This window comes from Phyllobates terribilis, unplaced genomic scaffold (genome assembly GCF_046119375.1).
Source record: "Phyllobates terribilis strain yellow unplaced genomic scaffold, ASM4611937v1 Scaffold_3__8_contigs__length_932513732, whole genome shotgun sequence".
NCBI lineage: Eukaryota > Metazoa > Chordata > Amphibia > Anura > Dendrobatidae > Phyllobates > Phyllobates terribilis.
The window spans coordinates 249,053,965-249,068,405 of record NW_027362763.1 but is presented as its reverse complement, the minus strand read 5'-3'; the positions used below and the strand labels follow the sequence as shown (position 1 = coordinate 249,068,405).

Genomic DNA, 14,441 nt, shown 5'->3' with positions numbered 1-14,441 from the left:
CCCTGCCTGTGAGGAAGCACAAACAATCTATAAGCAATGGGCGAGGATACAGTAGGTGAAGGTACAGCTAGGTGATGCAGTGGTATGGTGGAACGAGGGTTACTGCAGGTTGTAGGCTTGTCGAAAGAGGTGGGTCTTTAGCTTCCTTTTAAAGGTTTAAACAGTAGGCGAGTGTCTGATAAGTTGGGGTACAGAGTTCAAGAGTTCACAGTAAAAAAAATCAGCCATAGAGTGTCCGGGAACCTTCCCACAGACTTTTCTTAGCCAAGGCTGCTTCTTGGCAGGGTTGGACCGGCCTACCAGAGAACTGGAGACTCCTCCAGTGGGCCCTGGCTTCTCCTTCAGGAGAGTTCATAGTGCTGAGGTGAGGTCATGATGATGACAGAGGCCACCATCTCCTTAGCTTGTTGCTGGTACTTTTCTATGCGAATAAGCTTGGCTCCAACCAGCCTGGAATATTTCCAGTGAACTATGGCACAAAGCCAAGGTATTAGCAATGCCCCCAGTAGCAGTAGCAAAGCCATCCACAATTTCCTTTTCTTCTGCCCAAATACATTAGTTTCCATCCACAATTTCCTTCTCAGGAATTTTATTTGGTAGACTGAGTGGCTGCCCAAATTCATTAGTTTCTCATAAAGGAGCTGAAGATACTGAGTGGCAGTAGGTGCAAGTTTCTCCAGCATGTTAGATATCAGAGGGAGAACAGAGAGGGCAGCACAGTGGCTCATAGGTTAACACTGAAGTCTTGCAGTGAAGGAGTCCTGGGTTCAAATCCCACCAAGGACAACATCTGTAAGGATTTTGTATGTTCTCCACATGTTTGTGTGGGTTTCCCCCTCAGTAAAAAAAAGCAGCCATAGAGTGTCCAGGAACCTTACCACAGACTTTTCTTAGCCAGGGCTGCTTCTCGGCAGGGTTGGATGGGCCCATTAGAGAATCCTCGGGTGGGCCCTGGCTTCTCCATCAGGAGAGTTCATGATAGCGCAAACTTTGCAGCTGCTATGGGGCTCTAGAGCAGGGGAGAAAGGTGAGCCCTCAGAATCAAATCCTCTGGTGGGCAAAATGTTTTTCAGTCTGACATTGCTTCTCGGTGAGAGTTGTATTTCATCACAGCCATAATCTTTAGCTGAGTGAAAGGACTGTGTCAGGTAGACCACAGTGACGACACCGGGGAGATCATACAATATCTCACAGTGCCGTCACTGTGTCGCGGATTTCATCCGGAATCGCGAGCACATGATCCAGATTACTCACTTCTTAGGTATTAGCAGGAGACCAGTGAGCATATGGCGTCACACCTCGGGATTCAAACGCATGAAATACGTGCTTACGCCCTCCGTACAGTCACTATCAGCTTCACGATAGCCCAATTATTAATATTCTCTGCCACCACCGTCCAGATTTCAAATATAATACAGGCCTGGGCGGACGCCTGCATTCTGGTAGCGTATGGCTTTGGGGGAGGGAATGATTACAGCACAAAAGAAACAGACCTATTAAATTTTATATTTCATCCAAAAGGGAGGCAGTGTTTAAGAAAAATATACAAGAGTTTACAAGGGAGACATTAAAATACACAAGCAGTTACACAAAATAATACAGATTAAGGAAGAAACTTACTATACGATCACTGAGACAATTCAATATGGGCGGAGGAGGGGCTCCCAGATTTGATTAGACTGTTATCTAACAGGATCCGTTGCTTATAGTCCTTATACCCCTCTGGCAATGAATGAATCTCCAACCTCAGCAAACTATTTTATGCTTAAGGGAGAGACCTTTCCATACCCCCTTGTGCCGACATCACAGGGGCTGAGGCTCCACCCTTCATGTTTGTATTAAAAACCTGTTTTTTGGGATAACTTATCGCTCGTTGATCCCAGAACCCCAAAGAGATACCATATTTTCTATTATGATTTTACCTTCATTTAGAGACCACATATCGCATAGTTGCAGTCTGCTATTCTGATGTTTTTGCGCTACAGCTCCACAGAGGGTTTTTTAGCGACAGAAAAATATCCCTATCGTTCCCTAGCTGACCCTGCCACTAAAAATATGGGTCTCATCATTACCGGATGTATGGAATTTTAGTTATTCCATATTTCATATCGGAGTTGAAAATCCTGCAGTCTTTGCTTAAACCCCCTTTGAAGTTCTGTGAATGAGATTTCAACAGTTATCTGTAAATTGCCCCCTGCCTTTGCCAGGGGAAATCTACTTCCATTTTAAGTAGGTTATAGTTTTACCAGTCACATCTCAGCCGTGTGTTAATTGGTTCTTTGGGCTGAGATTTACATGGAGACAGCTCTTGTCTTTTTACAAAAGATGGATAAGGGAGGGGTGAGGAGGGCTTCAAAGGAAGCAAGAAAGAATATGTTCAATATTTCTCAATATCTTCCTGACAGATTGGCATAGAGGGAAACCGTATCTACTCCGACTGTCGTTTCTCCGCCACCAGGTTCCGTCCATTGTCACACACGACCATGCCTGGCTATATATTCAGTGGTGATAGCCACAGATCAGGCTGCTATGTTACAGCTTTCAAAAGCTCTGCAGCGATGGGCGGTTTGTCATCTAAGCATTAAGCATATTATCTTCAGCACAGCCTGTTGCCGCTTGGCCAAGGCAGTGCTTCAGTGCTTCCAGTTTGTGACTGATGTGTTCATTTCGGAGATGGAGGCCGAACAGGAGGAGGAGGTGCAAAAGCTGAACAATGTGATTACATTGAGGTTTCATTGGCGAGTCTGGTTTTTACACTAAAAAGATCCTACTGTGTTTTTATTTTTTATTTTTTTTATGTCTCTTCAAATGTGTAGTGGAGTTAGTCCTAATTTTTGGCAGCCCTTGAAATTGCTGCATATGCAATAACAGTATAGGAGACACGCTCCTTAATAATGGGAAGGACAATTCAAATAGATTCTATATTCTAGAATATTAACTGTCTTATCTGAAATTCTTTTATGGGTGAGGTATCGCAGTATGGATAGCGTATTACACTGATCCAGCCAGGTATTATTGCCTTACACTGCGTGCTGCAGGTGCTGCCCAAAAATATGTAAAATCTTTTCTATTCCCTATCGATAGCGCTGTTAGATGCATTTACAGTAGGGACAGGTGCTGCTAAGTGGTATCATCACCAGCTACAGATGAGTGTTCATTCTGGTCGCATAAATGTCTTCCACAGTCCATGACTATTTTTTTTTATTTCTTTGGCCTTATATAAAAGTTATTACCCTGGAATGGAAAGAATGTTTCTTAACATTTTTTCCATTTTAGCTTGTTTTTTGTACGTTTTTTTTTTGTCAGTCCGTAAAAGTGGCGTAATACACTGACAACATTGTTCACCGATATGCTATTTGTCAGTGGCCAAATGTGAATAGGTTTGAACCCACAACTGCAATATTTTAAATGGAGTGTAATATTTGAAATGCTCACAATAATTGCTGGATTATTAGGACAGTTATATGGGATAACGTCTGATGGCCATCGTTTCAGGCAGTCGCCTAATAGTATGGTATTTGTCAGCGACCAAGTGTCAATTGGTTCAACAAAACACAGGTGACTGATTTTAAATGGAGTGGAATATTTGGCATGCTCCACAAAATTTCTGTATTATTACGGCAGTCATATGGATCACGTGCATCTGATCATTGAAAAAAGTTCCTCTGCTTCCACAATACTGTAATATGAATAAAACTAAAAATATCTGGCTGTATTCTGTGAACAAGCAAATGGAGCAGTAAAATGGTGTACATTGACACACTGCTACAATCTATAAATGGAGGACAATATTTTCCACGTTCACTACAAATGGCTGGGTTTGAACCGCAGTTATATGTCATACGTGTGACGGAGAAGTATGATTTTAAAAAGCAGGCCTGTAGTTTACTAATACTGTTCTTCACAGAGACCTAGTGTGAATAGCTTGACAGACACACTGCAACGAAATGGAAGGCAGAAATGGCTGATTTTGGAACGCTGTTATATTTGATACGTCTGACAAAGAACCACGGTTTTAAATAGCAGGCCTGTAGTTTACTAATACTATTCTACACAGAGACCTAGTGTGAATAGCTTGACCAACACACTGCAACAAAATGGAAGGCAGAGATGGTTGATTTTGGAACGCTATTATATGTGATACGGCTGACAAGAGAACCACGGTTTTAAATAGCAGGCTTGTAGTTTACTAATACTATTCTTCACAGAGACCTAGTGTGAATAGCTTGACCGACACACTGCAACAAAATGGAAAAGGAGGCCAATATTTTCCACATTCAGTTCCAATTTCTGGATTTTTATCGCTGTAATATGGAAACGATATGGCAGTATTCTGCAGTGCAACCAAGCAAATAGATCAGAAAAATTATGTACTCTGGATTGCTTTTTAACATTTGAGTGTTCCCTTTATTTTTTTTGAGCAGTTTATATGTTGTGGAATACCTATACTAACTATAAACAAAGAAATCTCTCCCTGACTCAGCAGCAGCTCTCCCTACTCTGCCTGTTTCCAGGGTAGACTGTGACGAGCATGGCGGCGCCAGGTCTTATATAGATCTGATGACACTGTGCGGCCAGCCAATTACTGTAATGCCCACAACCAACATGGCTACGGCATTACAGTGCATGGCAAGCAATCCCTGCATGTTCATTGGCTCTCTAAAGAGCGGCAAACATGCAGGGGGCGAGGACCCGAGTTCCCGCCCAAGCAACCTGGAAATACTCGCTGAGCGCCAAGCTTGTCGAGCACCGTGATGCTCGGGCGAGTACCGAGCAGTGGTGAGAACATTTGCTCATCACTAATCCTAATCCATTTAATGAAATTAGGACCAAAGCCCATTTCTTTAAGAACTGCCCACAAATATCCCCACTAAAACTATCAAAGGCTTTATTGGCATCTAAAGAAAGAATAGATTTAATTCCATTCTATATTTAGGAATAATCTATTTAAATTAATGGCTGTATCTAGATGCATAGTGAGCACTTGGAACCCTCAGGTGCTTCACAAATTGATTCGTAAAAATGAAAAAGTGGAAAAAAAAATACTTTTTCATTTTTACGAATCAATTTGTGAAGCACCTAGGGGTTCCATGTTCTCACTATGCATCTTGATAGGTGCCTTGGGGGGTCTAGTTTCCAAAATTGGGTCACTTGTGGGGGAGCTCCACTGTTTAGACATATCAGGGGCTCTCCAAACGCAACATGGTGTTCGCTAACAATTTGAGCAGATTTTCCATTCAATTTGTTAGCGGACACCATGTCGCGTTTGGAGAGCCCCTGAACAGTGCCTAAACAGTGGAGCTCCCCCACAAGTGACCCCATTTTGGAAACTATACCCCTCAAGGATTTTATTAAGGGGTATAGTGAACATTTTGAACCCAGAGGTACGACACAGATTTTGATAACATTAGGTCATCATATTGAATAAGTTGTCATTACTCTTGAGCGCAAGTGCTCGCTACTTGAGTTTGCATCGGGTACTCAGGTATGCACCATGTATCACGGGTGCTCAAGTGAAATGCTCGAGTCCCCGCCCGCATGTTTCACGGTTATTAGACACCCCAAAAAAAACATGCGGGGATCGCTCGTGCATGGCAGGCAATCCCCGTGAGTTTTTTTTGGCCGCGAAGCATATGGGGCGGAGACTCGAGCACCCGCGATACTTAGTGCATACTCGAGCACCCGATGCAAACTCAAGTAGCGAGCACTTGCGTTCAACACTAGTTGCCATATCGTCATTTTTTTTTATTTTTTTTTTTACTTTTGAAAAAAAAAAACAACCCCAACCCTAACATTAGCACAACCCCAACCCCAGCCCTAGCGTTTATTTTTTAAGCCGTTCCTCGTGCGGTATAAGTGATGAGATTACTTTATTCCTCGGGTTGGTGCGATTACAGCGATACCAGAATCATATCGGGTTTTTATGATTGACAACTGTCACACACTAAAAGACACATATTTTGTAAAATCTAGTTTTTGCATCGCCATATTTTGGCCGACAGAGTCATGTGACGGCTTGTTTTTTGCGGGATGAGTTGACGTTTTTATTGGTGCCATTTTCAGGCATGTGACATTTTTTGATCGCTTTCTATTCCAGCTTTTGGGAGGCAGAATAAACAAAAACCAACAATTCAGGAATTGTTTTTTTTGTTTTTTTTTATTCTGCTCCGGGTGTGGTAAAATTGATAAGGTAGCTTTATTCTTCGGGTCAGTACGTTTACAGCGGTACCACATTTATATCGTTTTTTATGTTTTGGCGCTTTTACACAATAAAAGCTATTTTAAAGAAAAAATTGTTTTTTTGCATCGCTTTATACTGAGAGCTGTAACTTTTTAATTTTTTGGATGATGGAGCTGTATGGTAGATTGTTTTTTGCAGGACGAGATGACGTTTTCAGCGGTACAATTTTTATTTATATTCGTCTTTTTGATCGCGTGTTATTCCATTTTTTGTTTGGCGGTATGATGATAAAGCATTGTTTTTTGCTTTGTTTTTTATTTATTTTTTACCGTGTTCACTGAAGGGGTTAACTAGTGGAACAGTTTTATAGGCCAGGTCGTTACGGACGCGGCGATACCAAATATGTGTACTTTTATTGTTTGTTTTTTTTTCATAATAATATTTATTGATGGGTACATTATATTTTTATTTTTAGTGGATTATTTTTTTTTATTTTTTTTTTCACTTTCTGGGAGTTTTTACACTTTTTTACTTTGTCCCACTATGGGACTTTCACTTTTTTTATTCTGATCGCCTGCATGGCACCATCCCTGTGCCATGCAGGCAGTCAGCGCTGGACAGGGAGAAGATAGTTTGGAGATGCACTGCGCATGTCCAAACAATCTTCCTGCTGTCTGGTGACCCGGATGTTGTCATGACGACATCGGGTCGTCATGGCAACACCCGGGAAGCCGCGGCAGACAGCGCTGGAGGCCGGAAGAGGAGGTGAGTATACCGATGACCTCCCCTTGCCTCCGCAATGCTGCGATCGACTTCGATCGCAGCATTGCGGGGGTTAATGTGCTGGGAGCGGTGCGGGACCGCTCCCTGCACATAGTACCGGGTTTCAGCTGTGACAATCAGCTGACACCCGGCGGCGATCGCGCCCGCACAGCCTGTGTGAACGCGCGATCGCGATGACGTACTAATACGGGTCAGGCTCTTAAAGCCCAGGGCACAGACGTGTATTAGTATGTCATGGGCTTTAAAGGGGTTAAACGTAACCAACAGCAACTGCTGCTCTGACAAGACTGATTCCTAACAGGAATAATCATTGCTCCCCTCTGGCCCAAACTCCTCCCCCTTTTTAACAGGACCAATCAACAACCGTCTCTGCCGGTGCTGAGCAAACTTCTCCGTTACTACCCCGGCTCCTTCTACACTGGAGCTATTACTAAATATTTTAACTATTTCAATCCTAAACTGTTGTGCCCACCACTGCACTGTACCTAATTCCTAATCTAATACACTATCTACTCCTAACATTTACTGACCCTGTAACTAACATTAGACAATAGATATTTACATATTCATATATAAACAAAGAGTAGAATAATACGTACACAAAATGGAAAGAGGTGCATGACCATCCTGGCAACCCTCTTACACCTGGGTGGTAGGGCTCAGTGAGCTGTCCCTGGGTGGTAGGGCTCAGAGAGCTGTCCCTGGGTGGTAGGGCTCAGAGAGCTGTCCCTGGGTGGTAGGGCTCAGAGAGCTGTCCCTGGGTGGTAGGGCTCAGAGAGCTGTCCCTGGGTGGTAGGGCTCAGAGAGCTGTCCCTGGGTGGTAGGGCTCAGAGAGCTGTCCCTGGGTGGTAGGGCTCAGAGAGCTGTCCCTGGGTGGTAGGGCTCAGAGAGTTGTCCCTGGGTGGTAGGGCTCAGAGAGCTGTCCCTGGGTGGTAGGGCTCAGAGAGCTGTCCCTGGGTGGTAGGGCTCAGAGAGCTGTCCCTGGGTGGTAGGGCTCAGAGAGCTGTTCCTGGGTAGTAGGGCTAAGAGAACGCTGTCCCTGGGTAGTAGAGCTAAGAGAGTTGTTCCTGGGTATCAGGGTTCAGAGAGCTGTCCCTGTCCAAGATGGACTGCTCCCTATGCTAAGTACTGGCCGTGTCTGCTCTAATTCAAAGATAGAACCACACAAGAGTGCTGGCTGACTGCTTTCACAGCATTCACCTTTTGTGCTGATTGACTGGATTCACTGTGCTGGCTGACTGTGAAAACTGTCTTCACAGTTTGTACTGGCTGACTGCGATCACTGCGTTGACCGTTTGTGCCGGCTGACTCGTGTTCACGGCATGTACTGTTCACTCACAAACATAGCACGTTCTCCTTGCACTGGCGCTGCCCGCTCTATAGGCTGCACCTGCTCTGGCTGCATCTGCTCTCAAATTCAAAGATTTCAAAAGCTCCCAGTGCCGGCTCTGCCCGCTCTGCTAACCACTGTGTTGATGCAGAACACTGCCAGTACTTAGTAGAGGGGGTGGCGCCAGGACAGGGAGCAGCTGTCATCTTAGATTTTGAGCTCCGGCGCATGCTTCAACTCTGCTCTCACCAGTTCTTCACTTTCTCTGTATGGAGAGCCAGCCAGAGCAGTGTTGAAGTGTGTCTTGATCTAACGGGCCGTATCTCTACCTGAAATAAATTAGGAGAGAGATCTGATAAGGATCTAGGGGAGTACTCAATGTTTAATATTGGAGGAACCATATAATAATTGCATATTCTTGAAAGGGAATAAAATATCTATTAGGCCTAGCTTATTTATAAGCCAACCAAAGGGAGACAAAGTGTCATTGCCTCAAGGTAACCTATCTTTGCCAGGATTGCAAATATTGTTGAACTCCCCCATTACTATTAGAGGTTTATCTGGCTAATTAGCAAGTTTTCCTACTACAATGATACACTCGAAATGGGTTATTGTACACCGTACCCCAACAAACTTCCCTTTGTCATCTTTAAAGAAGTCTATATGCTTAAAAGGGAATATTTTTATGTACCAAAAGGCTAACTCCTCTTGAGAAATTGGAATACACGGAGTGTAGGTTATAACCAATCCAGGACCTATGCAGCATAGTAATGAAGTAATTTGTTATATGCGTCTCGTGCAGGGCTATAATCGTACAGTTGATTTTCCAAATATACTCAAAGATTGCTTGCAAAATTTAACTGTTGGACTCATGCTGTGCACAAAACAATATACTGTATGCAAATATCACTACCATTTCAGTTTTTACCACCCGCTTAATTGTACTTAAGTATAACCAAAAACTACCTCTCACCCAAAAACACTCTACCCTCCCAAGGTGATGTAATCCTACCCTTAAACATAAGGGATGAGGCACAAAAAAAATCACCTAACCATTTGTTACACTCTCTGTTTATAAAGATAAAGTGCCTGTGTCTCACAAGCAGTGCTCAATCCATTACAGACAGGGAAACCGCTACAGAATAAACACCTAGCAGGGTCAAGGTTTCAACCGATATATATCAAACTATTTATGTCAAGTGACTAGTTTCCATCTTCATATTTCATCTTCAATTCAGGCCCTCTCAGCCTTCGTGTCCTGCCGAATCTGAGGTTCATGAGTGTCCAGCCATCTCAGAACATCTCTGGGAGACTCGAAGAATGAAGTTGAACGCAGGGTCACCACTCTCAATTTAGCAGGATAAATCATAGAATACAGTAGTCTTAGCACCCTCATTCTCCTTTTAATATCCAGGAACAAGGATCTTCTGCGTTGAACTTCCACAGAAAAGTCTGGAAATAATGAAGTCTTTTGCCCGCCAAGCTGGATATCTTGCTTATCCCTTGCCTTCCTTAGAGACATTATGCTGTCTTTATAGTGGAGAATTTTAATTAGGATAGGTTTGGGAGGTCTACGCACTGGCTCAGGTCTTGTAGGGACTCTATGTGCCCTGTCCACTGCGAACAGGGGACTAAGGACCTCTTTTCCAAATGTACAGTATCTAGGAGCCATTTTTCAAAAAACTGTCCTGGTCCCCCCTTCCCCTTTTTCCAGCACACCAACTGGTCTTATGTTATTACATCTCAGGCGATTTTCCAAGTTGTCTGTTTTAGCAAACAGCACTGCGGACAGGGGGGGAAGGGCGTCCTCCAACCCACTGACTCTGCCCTCAACCACAGCGGTGCGTTCCAATCCAGCCCATACATCATGACGGATTATGGAGATGGTTTCTTGGATATATCCCACCAGGCCTGCCAGTGTAGTTAGATTAGAATTACATTTAATGACTGTGGTGAGGACATCCATTAATGAGGGTGCTTCCCCTGTGAGCACGCCGTCAGGACCATTTTTATTTCCTATAGTAGAGTTAGACACTACAGGGGATTCCTGTGAATGAGTGGCCATTTTAGAGTAACATCATCTTTCTCTTCCTGTGGTAAGGTGGAGTTTCTGGATCCTGTTGGGGGCGTTCCCTGAGACCCTTGTAGGATTGATCCCGATTTCTGCCTACTGGGGGTGAGTGTTTTATGAGCATACTGCTCCAGCCTCGCTGCTACACTTACCCTGTCTATCTGATCTAATACTGGAGATACCAGGGTGCTGAGGTAAGTAGAGGCTGCTCACACAACTGTTGACACCGGACAGTACCTATTTAGGAATGTATTTATATTGACATTTCCTTTAGTTTTTTTTCTATACCAGTAGAACCACTTTAACCATGTTATTTAATAATAATGTACAATTTTTAACAATATAGTTTTTTTTCCCTTGGGATCCAATATTTCAAATAAACAATTTGTATAACTCTACAACAGTGGAGAAAAAAAAAACTCACTGAGAGATGGAGCTTGTGAATCTAAAAATCGAAGCAGAATACCCTGGAATATGGACAAGCTAGATCCAGCAAGGGAAGTAGAAGAGATAGATTCCTTTTCATCCAAAACCTCGGACTCACTGCATCGCTGAAAAACACCCAAAAATTAATAACAATCTAATGTTCAGTAAACAAATAAAAGCTGTTCTAGTAAATAATGCAAATCCTTTCATTCTAGTTGATTAAAAAAGGACCATAGAAATATGCATGAGAAGCTAACTGGCATGTGACCACAATTATGCAAATTACACACTTGCAGACACTTGACCACCCATTTTCATGCCACAGCATGGAATCTTGACAGTGTGCATGCAGCACACGGTCAGGATTCAGCAATTTGCAATCAAATACTTAACATGTGAATGTGGCCTTAAGGTATGTTGTAAGGATATGCTTATGGTATAATATTTATCTATCTGAATGCATGCTTGTATTATTACATACAGTATGTGTCACGCAGGTTGCTAGCTTGTGTGAACTAAAACCAATAAACTTTCTGCCAGCATGTTATATGCTAGGGGTTAACTCTTTTAAAGGGTGTGGTTTTATGGGAATGACATAGAGATGGGAAGGAATTCATTCCCCTACCTCCCCTCAGGGTGTGGCTGAGCAGAGTTAAATGGTCAGTCAGCTTTGTTTCTCTGGAGTGTGTGGTCTGGAGAATGAAGTCTCCGGATGTGTTTGGATGAAACCAGAGAGCAACACCGGAGGACTGGTGTTGCTGAAGACTTCACTGTGCTACCTGCAGCGGGCAGAGCCTCACTTACTATTGGACTCTCTCATACCTTATCTTTTTGTTTCTCCCGTTATCCCCGAGATGGTCTGTTTATTTTTATGGGACACTGCTGGAGTTTTTGCCACTGAATAAACCAGCAGGAAGTTATCCCGAACCGTGTGTCCTGTGTCTGCCTCTGGAGAGCCGAGCAAGTCGCTTTACCACAGTTGGTGGAGAATGCGGGAAAAGATCCAGGAATACGTGTACCTGCCACAGAGAACGGTGGATATCAACCAGGCAGAGATATCCGGCAACATGGAGGAGCTAATTAAGCATTTAGTCCAGAGCCAGCAGCAGCAACATCAGCAGCACCTGCAACAATTACAGCAACACCGGGAGCTACAGCAGCAGCAAGCTCAACAAGAGACAACCAAACTGTTACTACAACAGATCCAGTTGCAGCAAAAGGCACAGCAGCAGCACCGGATACAGCTTTTGGCAGATGCCATCCAGGCCAGAGCGACTGCCCCACCCCCAGGGCCGACTGATGACTCACACGTCAGGAAGGTGGTAAGACGGGACATTCAGAAGATGACACCCGTGGATGATGTAGAAGCCTTTCTGACAGTCTTTGAAAGGGTGGCTGATCGGGAGAGACTTCCACCAGAACAGTGGGCAGAGGTTCTGGCACCATTTTTGTAGGGTGACCCCCAAAAGGCATATTATGACTTGGCACTGCAGGATGACAAGGAATATGCCAAGCTAAAGACAGAGATCTTAGCATGCCTAGGAGTGAATATGGCGGTGAGAGCTGAACGAGTCCACCACTGGGCATACGCCAGCCCCTCGCTCGCAGATGTTTGACCTACTGCATCTCGTTCAGAAGTGGTTGCAGCCAGAGTCCTCCACTCCGGCCCAGATGGTCGAGCGGGTGGTGATTGATAGATTCATGCACTCCCTTCCAAAATCGGTACAGACTTGGGTTGCCCAGGGCGATCCCCAGAACGCAGGTGACTTCATTGGCCTGACAGAGAGGTACCAGGTGGTTGAGAAATCCCTTGGGAAACCGGATATAATCACTGCTCCGTACTGGGATACCCAAAAGGGGGCGGCTTCACCATGGAAGGGGTTTAGAGCCACCACTAGGGGGCGTCAAACTTCCACTGAAGGTGCCGCAAGGACTGTTGTTAAGGATATAGTCTGTTGGCGGCGTCACAACCCTGGACACGTAGCCGCCCGGTGTCATATGTCCCCTGAACTCATGGACTGCAGCCTAGGCAGACGAGGTTCCTATTATGCGTATCCAGCCTGCAGTGTGGACTGTCGACCCGGCCGCAAACGTGTGTTGGGTCCATAAATGGAGTGACTTTAATCAGAGCTACCCTTCCCCACTAGTTGGTCCCTTCCAAAACTGTGGGCGTTTGGTGCATCCATGGGGATGCCAAGGACTACCCCGTGGCCACAGTGACACTGGGAACAGACTGTGGTGCCCAGTCCCACGAGGTCGGGGTGGTTAAGGACCTGATACATCCCGTCATACTGGACCGTGATTTTTCTTTGTTTTGAGAGTTTTGGGGGAAGGGAACTGGACTAAGTAGCGTGAGCAAAAGCCAGCTCCCTGGAGAAGAACCCCCAATGAAGTCTCAAGTGGATGAGTTCCCACTGTGCATCCTTGCTGACGATGAAGGCGAGACGGTGACCGAGGAAACCGACCTCCCTGAGTTAGATGTGTCCAAAGAGAACTTTGGGACTGCTCAAGTACAGGACCTTACCTTAAAGGGGGAGTTTGACCAGGTTACTGTATATAATGGGGTTGCCCAAGAGCCAGGAGCCGACACCAAGTTCCCCCACTTTGCAGTTCAGAGGGAGTTGTTATATCGAGTGGCCAAACAAAGGGGCGGTGAGATAGTGGAACAGCTGCTTGTCCCGGAGCCATATAGATGGAGGGTGCTAGATATGACCTATTCACATGTTCTGGGGGGATACCTAGGGGTCAAGAAAACTCAGGAGAAGATATTAAGAAGGTTTTATTGGCCAGGATGCTACCAAGAAATTCTGAACTATTGTATGTCCTGTCCCACCTGCCAAATGACCTCTCCCTCCTCCCACTTCCGTAGTCCACTATTTCCGCTACCAGTGATAGAGGTCCCCTTTGAGAGGATTGCTATGGACCTAGTAGGGCCCTTAGTCAAATCAGCCCGAGGCCACCTATACATTCTAGTAATCATGGACTATGCGACCCGGTATCCAGAAGCGGTACTGCTAAGGAACTCTTCGAGCAAATGCATAGCCAGGGAACTGGTTCATATATTTGCCAGGACCAGGCTGCTGAAGGAAATCCTAACAGATCAAGGGACCCCATTCTTGAGCAAAGTAATGAAGGAGCTGTGCAAGTCCTCCAGATTACCCAGCTGCGATCATCTGTTTACCATACGCAGACAGATGACTTAGTAGAGCGCTTTAATAAGTCCCTGAAAGCGATGCTCAAGAAAGTCATAGAGAAGGACGGACGTGACTGGGACTACCTGCTGCCATTCCTGTTCTTCTCGGTAAAGGAGGTTCCGCAAGCCTCTATCGGCTTTTCTCCGTTTGAGCTTCTGCTTGAACGACATCCGCAAGGGCTCCTGGACATCGCTAAGGAAACCTGGGAAGCACAGGTTATGCCACACCGAAGCGTCATTGAACATGTCACCCAGATGCAGCAAAGAATAGCGAGAGTGTTGCCGATCTTGAAAGCGCATCTCCTCCAGGCGCAGGAAGCCCAGGCAAGGGTCTATAACCGATCGGCAAGGCTGAGGCAGTTCCAGCCCGGGGACCATATTTTGGTGCTAATCCCTACAGTTGAGAGCAAGTTCCTGGCCAAATGGCAAGGTCCGTATAAGGTGGTGGAGAAAGTCA

At 45.0% G+C, this 14,441-nt stretch overlaps 1 protein-coding gene across 1 annotated transcript in view; it reads right to left on the bottom strand.

The window, feature by feature from the left end:
- MED12L (mediator complex subunit 12L) overlaps positions 1-14,441 on the bottom strand; it is a 981,938-nt gene that overhangs the window by 833,066 nt on the left and 134,431 nt on the right. The window contains exon 13 of the mRNA XM_073674721.1: positions 10,790-10,916. Coding sequence (XP_073530822.1) covers positions 10,790-10,916 — 127 coding nt within the window. The remainder of the gene's footprint in view (positions 1-10,789; positions 10,917-14,441) is intronic.